General features: G+C 42.9%; 1 protein-coding gene across 2 annotated transcripts in view; it reads right to left on the reverse strand.

The window, feature by feature from the left end:
- Positions 1-21,474, reverse strand: part of SEMA5B (semaphorin 5B) — a 511,039-nt gene that overhangs the window by 182,051 nt on the left and 307,514 nt on the right. For both annotated transcript variants that reach the window (XM_084807291.1, XM_084807299.1), the window contains 2 exons: positions 14,565-14,664; positions 2,021-2,066 (listed from right to left, as the gene is read on the reverse strand). In XM_084807291.1, coding sequence (XP_084663417.1) covers positions 2,021-2,066; positions 14,565-14,664 — 146 coding nt within the window. The remainder of the gene's footprint in view (positions 1-2,020; positions 2,067-14,564; positions 14,665-21,474) is intronic.

Raw genomic sequence — 21,474 nt, forward strand, 5'->3', positions numbered from 1 at the left:
TGCTCTGTTCCAACCCACCTTTCACTCACTTTTCATTAGAGAAAGAGAAACTTCTTTTTTCAAAATGTATGCCTCAGTTCTGATACTGATGTTGTCCTGTCTTTTGAAAACACCTACCCAGCCAAACTCAGTTGTGAGAGCAACGTTTTTGACCACACATTTAAAGCACATGCATAAATATCTAATACTGCTGCTGAGCCTCTGCTCATTTTGTTGTACCAGCAGGGCCCACTACTACAGCTCCCTAAAGCAACCCCGGAAACGAGCCAAAATGCTGGTTTCCAGAATGGGGCAGATCAGCGGAACTCCGTGCTGTGAGCTCCACTTACCTGTCCTGTCTGGAATAAAGCGTTTTGGCTAGCTTCCAGTTGCTTTAGGGACCACTGGCTTCCCAATGCTAGCACTGGATTCTGCCCATGATCTGAACAGCTTATTCACTGAAAGGATGCCATGTGCACATATAGTTTCATGATCATAACAATATAATACGGACTAAATGTGAGCAAGGTCAAACAGTTGCATTTACCTGCCTTCAATACTGAGGTTGTTAAACTCCCATATCACAATGACCAACACTGTTTCAGTGTTGTAGCTAAAAGGACTTTAACTAATGATTCCATTTTTTGGTTATACTTTGGATCCATAAGTGAGGCGGCTGCTGCCACCAGGACAAAAATGACATATTTGGAAACAGGGCTTCCTTCTGAAAGGTTTTCAAGTCTTATCATGTTGTTACTAAGGAATTCAGCAAAATTCAGCCCCACAGCATTTTGTCCTCATACAGGGCCAACAAAAGCTCAGGAACAGTGATGGACGAGAATAGTAAAAGGCTTCTCTGAAAGCTGCTGACGTCTGCATTAATGAAAGCTCAGGATTTCTTTGCATTGTTTTTAGTTAAGCTTGCACCAGCTATCTGTCACAAGACCAGCTTTGCTTCTAATACGATGCCCTTTCCTGGCACCTGCCCATTCCTCCTTCATTCAAGACACAAAGGATGAAGAGCTGAACTAGGAAAGTACAGGAGCACTTCCCATCCCCCAGCTTTACCTTCTCAGTGAGAAAAATACACACGGCTGAAAGCAGGGAGGATCCCACTGAAAATGCACTATGACACAAAACAACAAGCTAATATTTCCAGAAGAGTCTGGGAAACATATGGAGCAGTATCCAATGCCACATGAGCGCAGAAGTAAATTACGTTGTGCTTGTGTTATGGGCCTGTAGTGCAATGCCAATACGCATTTGCTGGCATGGTGGGTTTTCTGAATAATCCCATTGTGCCAACTAACGCTACTAGCATCGCACTAGAGGCCCCCTTATGCTAATGCAACATAACTTACGTTAGCACTCATGTCACACTGGATACTACTCATGTTCTTGAAAGTCATATTGGGTGCCTGTGTCTCCAAACCAATCCACTCCTCTGCTTTTGTTGTTTATTCGGTCAGTCACTTCCGACTCTTCGTGACTTCATGGACCAGCCCATGCCAGAGCTTCCTGTCAGCTGTTGCCCCAGCTCCCCCAAGGTTGAGTCCGTCACCTCCAGAATTTCATCCATCCACCTTGCCCTTGGTCGGCCCCTCTTCCTTTTGCCTTCCACTTTCCCTAGCATCAGCATCTTCTCCAGGGTATCCTGTCTTCTCATTATGTGGCCAAAGTACTTCAGTTTTGCCTTTAAGATCATTCCCTCAAGTGAGCAGTCTGGCTTTATTTCCTGGAGTATGGACTGGTTGGATCTTCTTGCAGTCCAAGGCACTGAATTTCTCAGAATTTTCCTCCAGCACCATAGTTCAAAAGCATTTATCTTCCTTCACTCAGCCTTCCTTATGGTCCAGCTCTCACAGCCATAGGTTACTACGGGGAATACCATTGCTTTAATTATGCGGACCTTTGTTGTCAGTATGACTCCTCTGCTACCAACAGACTATATTAGTTTAGTTTATTTTTTAAAAAAAGAATATTTATGTAACCTCTTAATTATGCAGTCAGAGCAAGTATTTGATGGAAAATGTGAACATACCTGAATAAGAGAAACGTTGTGTAGACTAAGTCTGAAGAGGTAGTTCCTGTGTGAACAAGCAAAGGAAATTAAACAAGCGTTAGGTTATACATACATTTTTAACATGAATAAATAAATATGATCATTATACAGCTGTAGTGTAGGAGCAGCACTTTGCATTTCTGTAGGCTGTAAATTGATTCAGGGGGCGGGGGACCAAACTAATAAGGAATATCCTTGTTTGCTGATCTTTTCATGAACTCTGTAACAACAACATAATTCTTCAAGCCCCTGTACTGTTCATATACAAAGAAACCTTAATTCCTGGCCAAACATAAAGCTTTCAATTGCTTGTGATAAGCACTGGATCTAGTTTAGGATCTAAGTAACACTAGAGCTAGTAAGTAGAGCACAAACAGAAGTTCTTAACCTCAAAAGAACTCCAGTGACAATAACTTTATTCACTTAAGGGTCTGAGAAACCAGGAAACTTGGTACCCACTTACCAAGACCATCATGGTCAGAACAGAAACAAAAGGAAGAAAAACAGAATCTTAAAACATAGCATCCCCACTTCCTGTCCTCTTCATACCACATCTTTGTGACAGAACACCAACACCAGGAAAGGACAGCAAAAATTGGGTGTAGTGAGTTTGTTGATGGGCAATAAGATGGACTTCATAGCATTTCTGTATGAAGTTGGTAGCCACCTAGAGACCTGTGTAGTTTGGCCTAACCGGCAGCTTTATCATTAATTAAGTAGGCCTTTCACACAGGCCAGCAATTTACAGCTTACACCTTGGAACTGAGACGAGATAGGTTTCGCTTCTCACCGGAAGGAAAGCCCCCGCCGCCCCCGATGGGCAGAGGTAGCCTGTCAGCTCCTGAGCTTAGAGAGAGAAACCTAAAAAACCAAGCAGGCTAGTTTTTTTCCCTGGTCTCACTCCTTGGGTGAAAGCGCACTTCCAGCCTGGAGAAACTTGTGGTTCTAGGAACGACTTCTCGTCTGTCTTGGGGGCCCAGAGAGACATGCATCTGTGACAGCTTCATTGGCTGATGAGAGGTGTGAGCTTTCTTTGCATTATTCTTTCTGCATCCATCAATAGTTTCTATCAATAAACTGTCACCCTTTTGCACAAGTGGCTTTGTTTCATCTTGGTAATCTAAAAAAAATCTATTTTGATTGGGCCCTAACAGAATCAGGACCCCAGATCAATACATAGTTGAAAAGACACTATTTTATTTGGGACACCTGCACGTTGATAGCCGTCACATGGAATTCCATTCAAATCAGTCTTTGTGGCCATTGTGTCCACACAGCAGGCTAACAATGTTTTCACATGGAGATAGCTGCCACCGGAAGCGATTTAAAACAGCTTCCGCATGCCAGCTGTATTCTGTACACTCTCCCTAGGAATCAGGGCCAAATTATGTGTGACATGGTAGTTCCATTATCAAATCTCCCAATGTTTTTCTCTTTGGCTGAAAAAAGCCGGGGGGATGGGGGGGGGGAACAGAAAATTTGGAGTGTTGGAGGTACCTTAACCCTTTCCTCAATGTAAATCCCTACTCCCTGAAGCAGTGGTTAGCTGCATAGGTCTCATACTTATATTCTCGCTAACCCCTCTATCAACTTTGTGGGGGCATTCGGACTGGGGCTGCAGCATGGGAGAAAGGTTAAAAACCTCTCCACCCTCAGCAGCACAGCCCTGATCCCAATTGTCCCCATTGCCATTTTTAAGCCAAAGGAAAAGATGTGAGGAAATCCAAACATGGAACACCTGTGTATCACATGTTGCTTACCCCTGAGATTCTCAACATATAACCTTCTCAGCCTCTCTCCCTCCCCCCCACCCATTTTTTCCCTTCCTGTCTGTGAGCCAAGAAAACTGTTTACTCAAGCAAATACTTGATATTGTTTTACAAGGGATCTTGGCTTTGATCTATGAATCCAATTTTCCCCCTTGGATTTCAAGTTCTGTGTACATCACCTGCATTTAAATCTTATCTGGACGCACTATCAGATCCTCATGCAAAGCCTGCTTACAACTGCCGTGTCACAGAAGCAACACAGCTGTTCTCCACGGTGTACATCTGAAAGATTAATTTCTACCTTCGCCAATTTCTGACAAAATGAAGGCCCGATTACTTTTGGTTTTTTCCTCAGATGCACCATAGTTGGCCCCTCTCCTCGAGTCGATATTACACTGGTGGCACAGAGGGCACTGTGGTGTGGCAACTTGAGAAGTCCCCACCAGAGGCTTTGCATCTGCGTGTCCAGGAAGGTTGACGAAGTTTCTTGTTACTTATTAAGTTGTCCCTTATATGACCACGCTAGGCAGAGTTTTCTTATTTGTATTCTTCAGTCCCTGTCAAATAGACCCTTACTGGGCCAGATACGTACAATGCTTGTAAGCAAAGATATACATTATCACCCAAGGAGCAACATTTGCTTTAGCAGCTAAGAAAATATGAGCCATGTCTTACAAAACTTAGGGTGGACGGAAGGGAGGAGTTCTTTTTATGTTGTATTTTTGACATCTACAGTGCAATATAGAAGGGTTAGGTATTTATACATTTGATTGCTGAATATATTATTCCGTTTGTTTGTTTTGTTTGTTTATATTGGGTGGCCTATGGCTTTAAACAATAAAATGTTGTTGCTGTACTTGAGAAGCCCCAGACTGTACAAAAGAGGTCCACACTGCGGCTCCTCTACACCAGTGTTACTCTGAGTTCCACCGGGAGGAACCGGGGTGTGGGGGGGGTGTCTCACGTTACCCAAGTGTAGCAGGAAGTAGCTATACAGCAGCTGCTCCCACACCACAAATGCAATGTAACAAACTCCTTAGTCCCTATTCCAGAAATAGGCTAGAATTGTAAACTAAGGATAACTTGTAATAACTGTCTTTCTTCAGCCAACGTGACTGAGAAGGCAGTGAGCAGTTAGCTGCTTTTAGCTGCTTTAAAAATAAGTTTACATGTTTGGGTAATTACAACAGGATCTCCGTGGTCAAGGCTCCAAGCCACACAAGGATACAGATGTGTATAAACAGAACCTCCATTTACCCAAACATCTGTATCCTTTCAACATCTCCAAGGGATATGGTTAAATATGTACAAGCTTTATTGTCATTCCCTAGCCATATATTTAATATTTTCATGAGAATATTCTCTCTCTTATGTTCTTGTGAGTCACAGAAGTTTGATGTAGTTTTATCTTCTCTGGATTGGAGTTGTAACTCCAAGTCCTCCAAGCGTTTTTCTTACAACGTTTAGGGAAACCACATCTTGCCATTGCAAAAATAATACTCTGTGTTATATATCAAAAAAAATCATGTGTGCTCTTCAGGGTGTTTGACCATTCAAAAGCCTCCAGTCCCAGTTCACCCCGAGGAGGGCAGCTTGAGATTTAATGGCTCTGTATTACTATGCTGTTTTTAAGAATGCTATTTAAATGCATTGGTTTCGAATGGCTCATAAGAAGGATTTGGGGCTTGTTCCAGGCATCTAGAAACACTGTATATTTTAACTGAACAAACAACTTTAATATTCAAGATATTTCTTTGGTGGCTTCTGGATAGGAATGGGCAGCAGATCTAATAAAAAAATCTTCAATAAGGAGTAGCATATTAACTACAGGGAATGGGTACAGCCAATAAAGGATAAAGTGAAAGCCCACTGACATCAATGCAGTATCTTCAGATCAAAAAGTTGTGTATACCCCTCAACTCATTTGTAGGGAAATGTGTTTAGGCCACTAATGTGGGATGAATGCTAAAACCCTCTGTTGAAATAGAGCTGTTTATGTAACAGGCCAAAAAATGTCACACTAAGCACAACTATCTCAAATTCCAGGTTCAGGATAAAGTAACTAACTTGAATTACTTGTTACCCTTGTAGAAAGTATTTCTATTTGTAGGGCTGCTAGAATTCTAGACTTTAAAGTTTTGGCCTGAACATAGAAGTCCTATCCAGCTGGGATATTAGCCTGAGTATACTGACACCCTCTCTACAATCCACATTGTGTCTGTTCATAGTAGACGTGCTACCAAATTTCACTTGTAGAAAATCGGTGACTCAGTGTGTACTGCCATTCATACTGGAATCTACAATACTGTTTAAAAACCTCAGGTGTACAATTACAGAAGAGATATCACCCAGTTTCACATCTGGCAAAACTGTGATTCAGAGTGTATTGGCAGCCTTATCAGAATCCATAATACTTGTGTTGAAATAATAGGGCAAGTCCACAGCAGAGATGTCACTGAATTTTACCTGTAGCAAAGCTGTGATTTTGCACCACAGAAACCTTTATCTGTGGTTTCCAGGATCTGATATAGATTCTAGGAATGGAAGATCTCTGATGGACATCCAGATGAAAAAAAACAGGTCCACAAAAGCTTTTATGAAGCTGAACCAGGTTGTTTCACCTATCTCTTGTTCACAGTTTTAGGTTTGATTCTTCTCTTTGAGGCTTTCTACATGAGGCTTTTATTGTGTGTTTGTGATTACTCACTAGTGGTAGTCTGCAGTCTTTTACACAACGTCATCATCCTCTAGGGCCTCTCCCACTCTTTGCAACCATTTCCCCAGCTTTTTTTAGATCAAGGAATGTGTGATATTATTTAGAAATAATAATGGAATGAGACTCTGGTATATTTGCGCAATTCCAGTCTACTGCAGCACCATGTAATGGTTGTGTAATGAAATATATAGAAAGGCAGAGAAAGAAAAGAATCCAGAAGCAGAAGCCTGGGTAAAGGTGTGGATTAAATGTAGAAAAGCCCTTTATGCTGCTGTAATATTCATTCTGTATTCTCATGGTTTGTTGTTGTTGTTCAGTCGTTCAGTCGTGTCCGACTCTTCATGACCCCATGGACCATAGCACGCCAGGCCTTCCTGTCCTGCGCTCTCTCCCGGAGTGTGCTCAAGTCCATATTCACTGCATCGGTGAGGCTATACTTTCTTCAAAATCCTGTTTCTGTCAAGCTACCTTATCTAACCCTGTCAAATCTACCTGTTTACCTCACAATAGCCACTTTTTTTTGCCAGCGCCAAGCCACCTAGTTCAATTCCTGCCATCTATTTGTATTTCTGTATTTATACAGCTTAATCACTACAAACATATCTCAGAATGTACATAGCCCGAGGATTACAAATCCCATTTTGCAGTGGGACTTGTAGTCATGTGTAAAAAAAAAAAACTGCCCCTGAAAAAGGCCAAGTGGAGCCAAGAAGAGGACAATTAAAAGTTCAGTTGGTCCAAGCTCTATCAACACAGTGGGATTTATGGGTGAATAACTGAAGAACAATGGTTACATTTGAAGTGAAGAAGCAAATTTGTGCTAATGTCTTAAGAAGATGATCATTCATCTCTCTATCATCCTAATTTATTTTGAAGCTCCTTAGAAGGGGAAGAAATGGAAGCAGTGACAGATTTTACTTTCTTGGGCTCCAAGATCACCGCAGATGGTGACTGTAGCCATGAAATTAAAAGACGCTTGCTCCTTGGGAGGAAAGCTATGGCAAACCTAGACAGCATAGTAAGAAGCAGAGACATCACCTTGCCGACAAAGGTCCGTCTAATCAAAGCTATGGTTTTTCCAGTAGTAATGTATGGCTGTGAGAGCTGGACTATAAGGAAGGCTGAGCGCCGAAGAACTGATGCTTTCGAACTGTGGTGCTGGAGAAGACTCTTACGAGTCCCCTGGACTGTGAGGAGGTCAAATCAGTCAATCCTACAGGAAATCAACCCTGAGTGCTCATTGGAAGGACAGATACTGAAGCTGAAGCTCAAATATTTTGGCCATCTAATGCGAAGAGAAAACTCTCTGGAAAAGACCCTGATGCTGGGAAAGACTGAAGGCAAAAGGAGAAGGGGACGACAGAGGATGAGATGGCTAGATAGCATCACCGATGCAATGAATATGGACTTGAGCACGCTCCAGGAGAGAGCGCAGGACAAGAAGGCCTGGCGTGCTATGGTCCATGGGGTCACGAAGAGTCGGACACGACTGAACGACTGAACAACAACAACAAGAGTTAAACAGCAGTACAAATCTCTCAGACAAATGTATTTATAATTTCTTTTTAACTTGGCTTTAGCTTGTAGGAGAGTAGGCTCTTGCTGTGCCTAGCACCATAAGAAAGCATGACTTGGGACAGCAAGAGAACAAGGCTAGATGTATATTTAGAAGGAGCTGCAGAGAACTTACCCTCTTAATTTGACTTCTAAGTGTGTGTACATGTGTCAAGAGTGCTTCCTGCTCCATTGAGAGGGGCATCAACACCCCCTCCCATTCCATCAAATTAAAGAAACTTCCTTTGAAGATAACTTTTTATTGATCCACGTTACAACACGGGGCCCTTAAGGTAAGTATAAGTCCTTTGGTTCAGAATCTCAGTGCTGACGTAGAAAAGGTAAGCTGGTGGGAGCCCTGAACATTCAAGACCCACCCCCTTCTTGGCCACCTCCCTTTTGTGCTTCCCTGGCCTCTCATGATTCATTCTGCTTTGTAGATGGTGGCCATAACTAATAGAACAGCCTCTTCACAGGGCTGGAGGCCATTGGACCTGAAGGCTTAGATTGGTCTGGCAATTTTGCTATTGTACGCACATGAAGGAGGCCCCTCAAGGCGATAGTTAGGATCAAATTTACTGTTCCAATGATGTTGCACTGGGGAATTAAGGCTCGCTTCCTCCCCAGCTCCAGCATCTGAAAGACTCATTTTCTCTGATGGGCTTCTGTTCTGTTATACTCTCTGTGTCTGTCTCTGGATGACTGGGGTCAAGAGGCAGACCGCAATCATCTCCACCCCTTCTTTCCTCTTCACTGTGTCCACCTCTCCTTCCTATTGTCCTTTCTTTCTTCTGCTTGTCTTCCCACCTTCTCAATCCCCTCTTCACCTCTTATAGCATCTCCATCTTCTTGCCTCCTTCCCCCAACCCCCTTCATCTTCTCTAGTTCATCATTCACCTGTCTTCCTCTGCTTTAACTTCCTCCATCCTCATTCCAACCTCCTCTGCTTTGCTTTTTCTTTGTTCCTCTCTGTTGCTTCCTTGATTTGGGAGCCATCTAAGCAGCCTGCTCCTGTTGGCCCACAGCGATGACTTACATTCCAGATGCTGCCACTTTTGGGCTGCCTAGCCAGGTCCCTGCTTCAATTGGGCCAGCAGGAAATAGGGTGGCGACCACCAGCGTTTCTCCACACTATGTAAGAGCTGATTCTGAAGAGACTATCCTGTTATGATAAGCAAAACTTAGCTGAACTTAGTACAAAACACACACACACACACACACACACACACTGCCTAAATGTATCACTGAGAAGGGCAGTAAAAACACCTTCAATCCTTTCCCAAGAACTTGGGTGTTTTCCGTTCTCTGTGCATTTTAGTGTCCTTTCCTACACATTCACATTGCGCAAACCATCATCACCCCACAATGATCGTGAGTACACATAGCACAAAACCCCATCTGAGTTGTATCATTCTAGGAAAATTTCACACAGCACTTGGTCAATAATGTGTGTCTCTGTCCTGCACTCGCTCGCTCTGAAGCTCCATGGGCTCTGAAGAAAGTAACAAGTAACTACAGGGATTGTATTTAAGCCCCTGTGAAATTGTAGCTGTTCCTTGGGGGGAGGTTGCTGATGTTGTGCTATTTTATTGATTTTTATTGATTAATTGTATTGTTTTTATCTACTTTGTTAGCCACCCTGGGACCTCTTTGCAACAGAAGTGTGGGATCTAAATTTAATAACAAAGAAAAGAAGCGGCTCTGAATGAATCCTCAAGAACAGAAACAGATTCCCCAATATTATGAGCATCATCTTAATTCTATCAACCAGAATTAATAACTCTTGATTTGCAATCTGGAAAACTACACAATTGGCAACAACAGTGGTGGGCAACTTCAGGGGAACTTGGGGCCACACTACAGTGGGCTGCACTGCCAAAATTCAGCTGCAGCGCAGCAGCAACCCCCCCCCCCCACACACACACACACACATTCACAGAACATTGGTTTGCCACAAACATTTGGTGGCAATCTGCTATGGATCCTTAAAAAGGGCAAATCTAGCTTGAAACCCAAAAAAGAAACCTCTAGAATTATTTCCATCTCAAAATGTTGCATTCACTTTTTCTTCAGTAACTTGGCTACAACAGTCATACAACTGAGCAGCTTCCTTACTCTATTCTATGATTTTTTGTAGGTTTTGAAATAACGGGTCTCCCACACAGCACAGTGTTATTTGCACCTTAGCAGCTGCAGTCTCCAAGTCAACTTTGGCACCCTTTCTCTGGGAGGTGGATCAGAATGGGCTTGAAAATTCTGGCCCCTGAAAAGCTCTGAGAAAGATAGTCTGTCTATAGGTTAAAAAAGTCACACAACCTGAACTGAAATTACCTTTTGTATTCCTCTAGAGAAACCCTGAGACCTTTTAATTAAGGATTTAAATGGCTGCAACATATAACCATATAATTTACTTGCACCTGCTCCTTTTTCTATGTCTCTCATACAAGCAGCTTCCTAACCAATTCCAAAGGCCCTTTGAGTTTATTTTGCAGATTTCAATAGAAGGGCCTTCCTTTCCCACAAGGTCACATTACCAGACATGAGTAGCCCCATGATGTGACTTTTAAATCAAAGCATTTCTTTTGTCTCCCAGGGAACACAGAACAGCCATGTTGGTAGAAAAGAGGTTGTCTGCTCTTCATCATTTTCCTTGATGGTTCTGCAAGACTTCAGAGACCACACCTCCAATAATGTAGATACAATCTAGACAACCTCACGATTTTTGCCTCCCTACTAATACATCACAGAGGCATGACCTGTTAGGGAATAAGGCCCATTTTAACATCAGTAACTCAGCTTCGTTTGTTCTGCCTTGCAAAGTCATTATGAAGAGCTGGGGCATATCAGCCGTCCTAACTCTAAAGTCTGCATCGAAGAATCTCAGATCCCACCCTGTATGCACACATAGAGAGAGAGAAACAAGGCCCGAGCCTACAAAGATCCATGGGGGCAGCAATGGACTTTCCAAAAAAAATTAGGCAATCATGTGGGGCAAATTCCAGTGACTTTGTGGCTGTATGGGAATTTGAGCCGAGGCCCCCCTGATCTTACTGTAACTACAACACTGATTATGTGCAACCCTACAGAATTAATACCAATACATGAACTTTGTAGACTTTGAAGCCCTGCCTGAGAGAAAACATACTGACTTCACTTCCAATATAATTTAAAAAATGACAAGGGGAAAAGGCATTGTTTGTTTTGGGAACAGGAGACCAGAGTTCAAATTCCATCCTCAATCATGGGCTAATGAGAAAGCCATGGGCAAATCATTAGCTTTTTTATATTATAGGGAACTGTCATATATCTAGAAATGAACCAAGGGTCCGTCTACACAGAGGGGGAACAGCACAGCCAAGAAAGCATGGAAGACAGGATTATAAATAGATTCACAAACAACTGCAAACATTGCTCAAGAACATGTCCGCCTTCATGGAATATAATATACATATGACACTGACAAAATGAATTAGATGGCACCTTTTTTAGTATTATCATTTCTAGTACTTCGAACCGTAAGATCTTCTGCTTGGTCCCCATTCATATCAGAGTAATTTTGGGACTCAAGATTCAGGTGATTTATGTTTACAAGCTAAGGAGCTCTCACTTCCTGGTTTGCCGCTCCTCATACTTTCTACAAAAGACAAAGGAAAGTAAGTGGTGTCCATCAGAGATCCAGAGACTGGCCAGTACTGTAACCGGCCAATGTTCACTCTATTTTATATTTACATTTAAGTCTTCCTTGGAAAGCTCAGAGTGCCCTACACTGAGCTCCCAATGATCTCCCATCCAGGCAGTGATGAAGTCCACACTCATGTACACTCAACAGTAATGCAGCATCTGGTGCTCCAAAATCATTCCCTGGATCTTCTGTATTTAAGCTCACAACCTTCGTTTCAAAGATGGAAACACACCCAAAGAGAATCTTGAGACATAACTGGCATCACAAGCATGCTGATATTCCTCACCTTGCACCATTCTTCCATTCCTCAAAAGGCCTAGTGTGACTTGCATCTAGCCTTCCTACCACCAGAATTCTCCAAAACAGCTTTCATTTATTATAACCCACCAAAATGCATCACAGAGAAAACGTTTTAAAACTCCTTTGAAAGCTGGCAGTGATCTTGGCAGATGGAACAGAATTTTAGCTGTGATATATTCTGGCTGCTATTGCTGCTGTGAAAGGAAGACTGTCTTTAAAATGCTTCACTCGCTGTCATCCTTCCAGCAACTTCTAGCACCACAGCCCACACCTCCTGCTGCTTTTCCCCAGGAGATGATAAATGCATCTTCTTAGGTCTTCAAGCCACCTTTTGTTTCAGCCACTTGTCACTGTCCCATACTGTGCTATCTAAGTGTGCAGATATGCCTGCACACCCATGCTGTGTCTCACAACTGTCCCTCTTATTAAGCACTTGGAGTTCCTGAGCAGCATCCATTCTGAACAGGATCGCTGAAGCCACTGTCTCCTTATTGGCTCCTGACACAGAAGATGCTCCAATGCATCAATAGCACCTCGGACAAGCTTGAAAGAAGCTGCCTCTACAAAGCTTTCCACTTTGGTCATAAATTTCTTTCGGCGTTTCTTTCAGGATATCCTGGTCTGAACAAAATCTCGCATACTCAGGATGTTTCATAAGCATTAGAAGGAAAAGCAGGCAAAGGTTTGTGGAATCCAAACCTTTCTATATTCTGTTTAATGTTCTTCATGGCAAGGAACCTATGTTATGAATGTTTATCTCTAAACTGTCCTAAACACAACTTGCGGCCCTAGAGGTGGTTGAATGCAGCATGAACATACTATCTTTGCCTTTAGGTACCATGTACTTGACCTCTGAGTATTTTGTCCTTTCAGAAGAACAGGAGTTAAATATTTCTTCCTAAGCTCTCAAAGTTGTCAAGTTGATTCAGTCACTGTTATAACAGTGACAAATGTCCTGGAAGAAACCTGAAAAGAATGAAGCATAGCCAAACAGATTCATGCGTAATAAACAGATGTAGTACACCAATACAGATTCAGGAATAGAACATTCACGAATAACTTCAACTGCCTTTATTTATTTATTTATTTATTTATTTATTGAAACAAACTACTTATATACTGCTTGATATCATAAGGTCTCTAAGCGGTTTATATAAAAAATACATACAAGACCATATAAAAACAATACATTAAAATGTTACAAGAACAGTGGAATAGAGCAATGTGATTACAACCAGGGAAAGCCAGAGTAAACAGGTGTATCTTTAAGAGGCATCTAAAGCTCGCCACAGTTTCCGCCTCTCAAACTGCATTCAGGAGAGCATTCCAGAGGGTGGGTGCCACTACCGAGAAAGCCCCGCTCTTACTTGACAACACACCGTTGATCATGGGATGCCCAATAAAGCCTCTTCAGAACTTCTTGGTTTGGTGTATATAGGAGAAGACAGTCAGCTAGGAACTGCCTAGATGGAAGAGTGGCAAACCTACAGCTTCCCACATTCACAATTCAAATTTGACAAGCAAATATAGAAACATTCTGCAAAAAGAAATATTTGAATACTGGATATTTGATTTTCTCCATGGACAACCTTTTTGCAGGAATTTGCTGGCATAATATAATGGGTAAGACGGTGACTTATTAGCCAGAAAGTACCATGTTCAACTATGAACCCAGTATGTAGTCTCAAGCAACCCACACAATCTCAGCCCTGTGACATGAAGACAATAATACTACTGGCCTACCTCACACAGTTGTTCTAAGGATTACCAAGATAATACATCAGGCACTTAGCGGAGAAAACGCTACAGAAATACTAAGTATTGTCATGGTGTAAATGCCACTAATAAATAAATCAGGGAGTACTCATTTTATGGTGGTATTGTTTTCAAATTTTTATATTTTTTAAACCTTATCAGTATCTGACCATTGTATACTTTGATGAAAATTGTTCCCTTTGTGATGTTTTACTTCAGTTTAATTTTGAACCTTAAGACATGAAAAGTTGCAATGGATCATAGCATCTTGCCAGGTATCCTATCAAGCACACTGGTTGTCAGGTCCATTCAATCCAGTCCCCACAAAGCTAACTGACTGACATGCTAGGGATACATTGCCTTGACTGTCTGGGCATATTCCCCATCAGCATGTGGAGTCCTTTCTTTAATTTAGACAGCAATATGCTAGTTCTGTTTTTGTACAGGTGGACAAACCCTAACCAAGAAAACTTTTATAGCATCCGTAATCCTTGAGAGATGACAGCTTTCTGCTTCATTAACTACTCATTTTTATCACATTTCCCCCCCCAAGAATGCCTGGCAATTTTCTCCTCTTTAGCATTATTACTGGGTTCCTAAAGTCCCTCTACATAAATTATACCTTTCCTTTTAGACCAACCTTTCAGTGTGCTTACAAGCTGGAAAAGCAATCTCTTTTGCAGACAGTAATGTGCAGGGAATGAGCTGGAGAAGCAATCTTGCTCCAATTAGAAGATTCTAATTTACCTGGCTCCAACAATGAGTTGATTCCTATTGGCATCAAGAGCAAGCTGAGAGAAATCCCGTACACGTGGAAAGGTGAAATTTGAGACCCAGGGCTTCAGATCTGCAAAGAAAATGAAAAAGAAGGAGGAATAAGGACACAGCTTGATAAGCAAGAATTTATCCAGGACATTCAGCTAATGGATTTCCTATTGAGCATGTGTCAATAGATGGATATTTAATAATCTGTTAAAGGACCTTTTGATTTATTTTGGGCCCCGCCAATGTGCAAACCACCATATATGCATGGGGTGGCTTCAGAAGTCAGTTTTGTCATCTACATGGTTGACAACTCTCATAGCATTAACAGTAGTTTCAAATCTAACATAATGGCAAGTTGAGCTACAGCTATTGTTGACAAAGTCTCTGGCTGTCCACATCAGGGGTGATTCCTGTTGAAGAAAGCCCATGAAGGAACACACATTAAAAACCCTAAATAGACCCTGTGGACACAAGGGCAAAATCTGACCCCCTGAGAGGTGGAAGAGCAAGAGAGGTGGGTGGATGGAGCAGAGGCTGTGACATCAGGACTTGCTGGTGGACATCTTCAGAATGAGAGAGGGGATGAAGAGGATGGCCCTTCACCCTCCATCCTCTCCTAAAAGTGACTCTCCTGTAAAACTAGTTGCTGGCTCTCCTGTAAAACTAGTTGCTCTGTAAAATCAGAGTCCTACATTAAAGTAGTGACTTCTTTTATTTTTACATATGATTGGCTATGCCAATCAACTGATCAGTTGGCAAAGGAGGATAGGATTCGAGTGTGTGTATTTGAAGATGGGTGCCTGTGACAGAATAGGGATTCTGTTAGTGTACCGCCCACCCCACTGCTCAACAGTCTCCCTTCCTGAGCTAGCCGGGGTAGTCTCGGGGTTGGTGTTGGAGACCCCTCGGCTTGTTGTGCTGGGGCATTTCAACATCCATGCTGAGGCTGCCCTATCGGGAGTGGCTCAGGACTTCATGTCTACCATGACAACCATAGGTCTGTCCCAAAAGGTATCTGCCCCCACCCATGCTGCTGGGCACAATCTGGACCTCATTTTCTGTGCTGGATGGGGTGATAGTGAGAGTGAGAGTGTCACTTTCTTAGAGTGGAGGAACTCTCTATAGTTCCGTTGTCATGGACGGATCACTGCCTGGTGGGGTTTAGACTCGCTGTCACTTGGAACCTCTGCAGGGGTGGAGGGCCAATAAGATGGTCCGCCCCAGGAGGAGGATGGATCCAAATGATTTTCTGACGGCTCTTGGGGATTTTCCTGTTGCTTCAGCAGGCGATTCTGTTGAAGCCCTGGTCAGTCTTTGGAATGGAGAAATGACCAGGGCTGTGGACACAATCGCTCCTGAGCATCCTCTCTCACGAAGTGGAGCCACACCAGCACCCTGGTTTTCTAGGGAGCTGGTAGCGATGAAACAAGTGAGAAGATGACTAGAGCGACGTTGGCAGAAAACTCGGAGTAAATCCGATCGAACAAATAGGCTAGAGCCTATTTGAAGGCTACTCTGTGGCAATATGGACAGCAAAAAAAAAAAAATTAAAAATTCTGCCACTACTGTGTCTGCAAAGAGCTGTCCAGTGGAACTGTTTCAAGTGGTCAGGGGTCTTCTACACACTAGCCTGCAAGAGGATAATTTAAACCTCTCGACAGCCCATTGTGAACAATTTGCTCAGCATTTTGCAGACAAAAGTGCTTGGATCCGCTCCGACTTGGACACTATAGTTGATACAGATCCAGTGGATGTAACTTTGGCCCCTGCTTGTCCGGTGTTATTGGATACTTTTCAATTTGTACAGCCTGATGATGTGGACAGGATCCTGGGAGTGGGGAAAGCCACCATGTGTGTTCTAGATCCTTGCCCTTCCTGGCTCATAAAAGCAGCCAGAGGTGGACTGGCCAAGTGGGTAAGTGGAGTGGTTAATATCTCCCTTAGTCAAGGCAGAGTTCAAGCCTGCCTGAAGGAGGTGGTAGTGAGACCTTTGTTTAAAAAAAAAGCCCTCTCTGAACCCCACTATATTGGATAATTATCGGCCAGTCTCCAATATCCATCTCTGGGCAGGACATTGGAGCACGTGGTAGCCTCCCAACTCCAGGGATTCCTGGATGAGACAGATTATCTAGATCCATTTCAATCTGACTTCAGACCCGGTTATGGGACAGAAACGGCTCTAGTCGCCTTGGTGGATGACCCACGCCAGGAACTAGATGAGGGAGTGTGTCCCTGTTGGTTCTGCTGGACCTCTCAGTGGCTTTCAATACTATCAACCATAGTATCCTTCAGGACTGCCTCACTGGGATGGGACTTGGAGGCACTGTTTTACCATGGCTCCATTCCTTCTTGGAGGGGCGGACCCAGAAGGTGGTGCTGGGGGACATCTGTTCAATTCCCTGGCCATTGGCCTGTGGAGTTCCTCAGGGTTCTGTTTTGTTCCCCATACTATTTAACATATACATGAAATCATTGGGAGAGATTGTCCGGAGTTTGGGGGTTCAGTGTCACCAGTATGCTGATGACACCCAACTCTACTTTTCCTTTCCATCTAATTCCAAGGAAGCTGTTGTGGTGCTAAACGGGTGTCTGCCAGCGGTAATGGACTGGATGAGGGCAAACAAATTGAAGCTTAATCCAGACAAGACAGAGGTGCTCCTGGTCAGTCGAAAGCTAGATTAGGGAACAGGGATTCAGCTTGTGCTGGATGGGGTTACACTCCCCCTGAAGACACAGGTTCGCAGCTTGGGTGTTCTGGATTCAGCCCTGAGCCTGGATGCCCAGTTTTCAGTGGTGGCCAGGAGTGCACTTGCACAGTTAAAGCTAGTGCACCAGCTGCGCCCGTCCCTTGAGATGTCTGACCTGGCCACAGTGACACATGCCTTAGTTACATCCCATTTGAATTACTGTAACGTGCTTTACGTGGGGCTGCCTCTGAAGAGTGTTTGGAAACTTCAGCTGGTTCAAAGAGCTGCTGCCAGAGTGTTGACTGGGGCTGGCTACAGGGAGCATACAACCCCCTGCTAAAACAGCTTCACCGGCTCCCAGTTTGTTTCCAGGCACAATTCAAAGTGCTGGCCATGACCTATAAAGCCCTATACGGCTTGGGTCCAGATTATTTGAAGGACCGTAATCTCCCCATGAGCCTGCTCGTGCCCTGAGATCTTCAGGGGAGGCCCTTCTCACAGTCCCACCACCATCACAGGCTCGCCTGGTGGGAACGCGGGAGAGGGCCTTCTCAGTGGCTGCCCCAAGGCTCTGGAACTCCTTTCCCAGAGAGGCGAGAGTGGCACCCTCCTTGGTATGTTTTTGTAGGCAGGTAAAAACTTTTTTGTTCCAGTGGGCCTTTGGGGATAGATAGTCTGGACCTGTGAGAATATGATGGATTGATACTATTGTTTGTTATCTTTTAAAATTTTGATATTTTATATAACTTTAATATTATTGATGATTTAATTATATTTTTAGCTTTTGCATATTTCTATTTATATGTTTTAACTGTATAAGGTTTTAATCTTGTAATGCCTCATTGAGTCCCAGTATTGGGACAAAGGTGGGATATAATAATAATAATAATAATAATAATAGTAGTGGTGGTGGTGGTGGTGGTGGTAATAATAATAATAATAATAATAATAGGATACCATTGCTTTTAAAATGGAATTTTGGCAGGTATAGCTTTCTGTGCACACTGGGACAAAAAAAAAGTTGCTCCTCTTAAAATACAAACACACAAACACACACACATAAATAAAGCTATTAAAGGGCCCGTTATTCTGCATTTGCATCTAATCTACCTAATTGCCAGTATCTGATTATGATGATTCAGCAGTATGTGACTACCCTATATGGCACGTTTGGGCAAAGGATTACTGAAAATAGCTTCAAGATCTTAAATGTTCTGAAAACTAATAGACGTTTTATACTATTGCATAGTTCTCCAGTTAAAGACAACCCGATGTGGAAAGGAAACTGGCTTATTAGCCACTCGATACCAAAATAGAGCAGAATATTTCTAGAATAGGAAAGGCACATCGAATGTAAAAGAGCAGCTCCCTACAAAGTCCCTGAGGGATTAAGTCCTTGATTTATACATGGCATGTCTTTCCATTCCTTAAAAATGCAAGCAATGAGTGTACTACAAAAGCAGAAAATGTCAGCACTATATGACAGCCTTAAATATGTATCATAAAAATAAAAAGGTGTGTTAAATAATTCTCTGGACTACCTCAGTGAGATTCAAAACGTTACGATAGATTACGTCATATCTTCAACCATCTTTACTTCTTTGCATTGAAGAATAAATCTGAGAGGGGACCAGGGGGTAGAGGCAGATTTCAGAACGGAAGTGGATTTTTCAAGAGAGATCTAGAAGGAAGAGCAGAGATGCCCGCTTCCACATGCTCATGGATCTTTCCTGTAAATCCATGTGAATTTGCTTTCCCACTATGGCTTTTTTTCAATAGGGATTCTTCCCTGAAGAAAAAAAAGAATCCAACAGAATCAGCCAGTGCACTACAGATCATCACAGCAGTAAGTAGAAAAGTTTCTTACTTACTGGCCCACCTCCTCTGTCCTTCCTTTTGTTCCTGCACCTGCTACAAACTCACTCTTGGCAAAACTGCACATTCACCACTAGAGCCCATGACTCAGCACCCCTTTCCAGTGCTCACGCTACCTGTGCTGCTTGTGAGTCTCTGCTCTAGTGACAAAGAGCTGATGCGCAGTTCAGGCAAGTAGCACATAAAAAGGTAGTGCAGGGGATTCAAACATGGCACCCTTCAAAATGCATCACGATGGGATGCAAAAGAGGCCTGAAGTCCCATATGTGCTGGCTAGAAGGCCAACAGCAGTTAAGGCAGAGGAGCCAAAACTCAGCAGCAGGGCATGGCAGATGATGGATGCCAGGTACCATCAACTGCAGCATGCTCAGAGTACACAAAATCATATTGGGCATGAGGACCAATCACAAGGGAGATCTCCAAGGGGAGGCAGTCCAAAAGATGGAATGTGAACCTGGCTAGCCAGCAGTGTTTTCAACAGGCCATCCCAAGTAAGGATGGTCCAATCGTTCGATTTCCAGTCCATTTGACTTGTACATGTTGTCATCCATAAGTCTGTCCCTTTTCTGAAATAATCTGCAAATTTGTTTTTGTTTTTTAAAACTGTATGAACATTCACATTTAGATACACATTTACATATGTATTCTAGAATATATTTTCTCCCCCAAACAAGCATTTCTAATCATGCTTTAATGCTTTTCTTAAAGCTGAGAACTGGGTAGGAAATGCAAAATCTGGTGGATAACAAAAGTTCCACTCCACACATTAGCCCAGGAGGTATGAATCAGGTCATTTCATATCAGAATTTGCAAGATCGAATTCTCAAGCATCCCTAAACTCGAGGCTGTGAAAAGGCACTCCCAATCCCATTTCAAGAGGTGCAGGGGAACACACAATTCCTGAGAGGTATCCAGAATACAATTTCTTCTAACGTAGCCATTCATCCTTAGAGCAAATGCCCCTTCCAAACGATATGTTCCCCGTAAGTCACTCATCTCTTTCTCCCATGCCTCAGCTGCTCTAATAACCCAGTATCATACACACACACACACACACACACACTTCTAATCTGTCCAATAACCAATGTTCTCTAGGCAGATTACAAAGATTTAAAAGACTAAAATGCCATAGAAACAGTTTAAATATAAATACAGTACAAATATTAAAAATTAAAAATAATACAATGCAAAACAACACACAGCATTGTCAATAAAACAGCCATAAAAATCTAGAACTTGGCTTCCAAAATGCCTGGGAGAAAAGGAAGTTCTTTATCTGGCGCTTGAAAGATAACAGTGTAGGCGCCAGGTGAACTCTTTGGGGAGTTCATTCCACACGTGGGGTGCCACAACTGAGACGGCCCTCTCTCTCGTAGCCACCAGCCTAGCTTCCTGCAGCAGGGCACCCGGTATCCTCTGAGAACTAAACCCCCAAATCCAAATATCACTTTGCAGAAAAAGTGTGGGGTTGAGCAACTGGCATCCCGCTCTCCTCTCAAGATCCATTATTACACAAAGCAAGGAATTCAGGATAACTCAGTGAGGCTGATCTGAAAGCATCCCTTTCCTAGTTCAGCAGAATCCGCCAGGAGGGTTAGTAAAGTGCACATGCTGCAGGAAGCGCAAAAATGTCACCTGCGGTATTCTCCTTGCTAATGAACCCCTGTCTTCTTTAACACAAATCTTTGGCTGCAAGAAATTTGTCTGAACCTAATCTACGGAAATAGCATGCTTCGGGCAGGTGAGCTGGATAATGCGTGCGCTCCCCAGATGCCTGGGCGTTTATGTTCTCTGATAGGAGGGTCATTTTACAACAATGAACCCTTTTACGGATGCTGGTCTGATGCTCTAATTTTCTCTTGTCATTTCCTACCCACTTGAGTTTTTCTTTTCCCTGACTAACCCATTAAGATGTGGTAGAAGGAAATCTGAGGTATGTCTGCCTGCCTCTCTCTCTCTCTCTTTCTTTCTTTCTTCCTTCCTTCCTTCCTTCCTTTCTTTCTTTTCCCCTTCATTCTGAGGTTCTGCCATCAACTCTCTTTTTAAATCGCAAACACTGACAAAATTACAGGTAAAGAATTGTGGGGTGAAAAATATATGCACCATAGGTAGCTCAATCCTTCCCATGATGATTTTAAACGTCAGTCAAGCCCAGGAAATAACAGGCAACTGTCCTGATTTCTATTTATGACCACAGGTGGCAGAGCATATAAAGAAAGCCTTTCCGATTATTAAATTAAAGGCTGGAAGACATGCATCTTCATAGCAGAATTCAAGCCTTTATAGCCGTATAGTTGGGAAATGATTAAACACAGCATGCTTCTCCCAGC

Source organism: Heloderma suspectum, chromosome 1 (assembly GCF_057233095.1).
Source record: "Heloderma suspectum isolate Gila_16-S chromosome 1, 16-S_ref, whole genome shotgun sequence".
NCBI lineage: Eukaryota > Metazoa > Chordata > Lepidosauria > Squamata > Helodermatidae > Heloderma > Heloderma suspectum.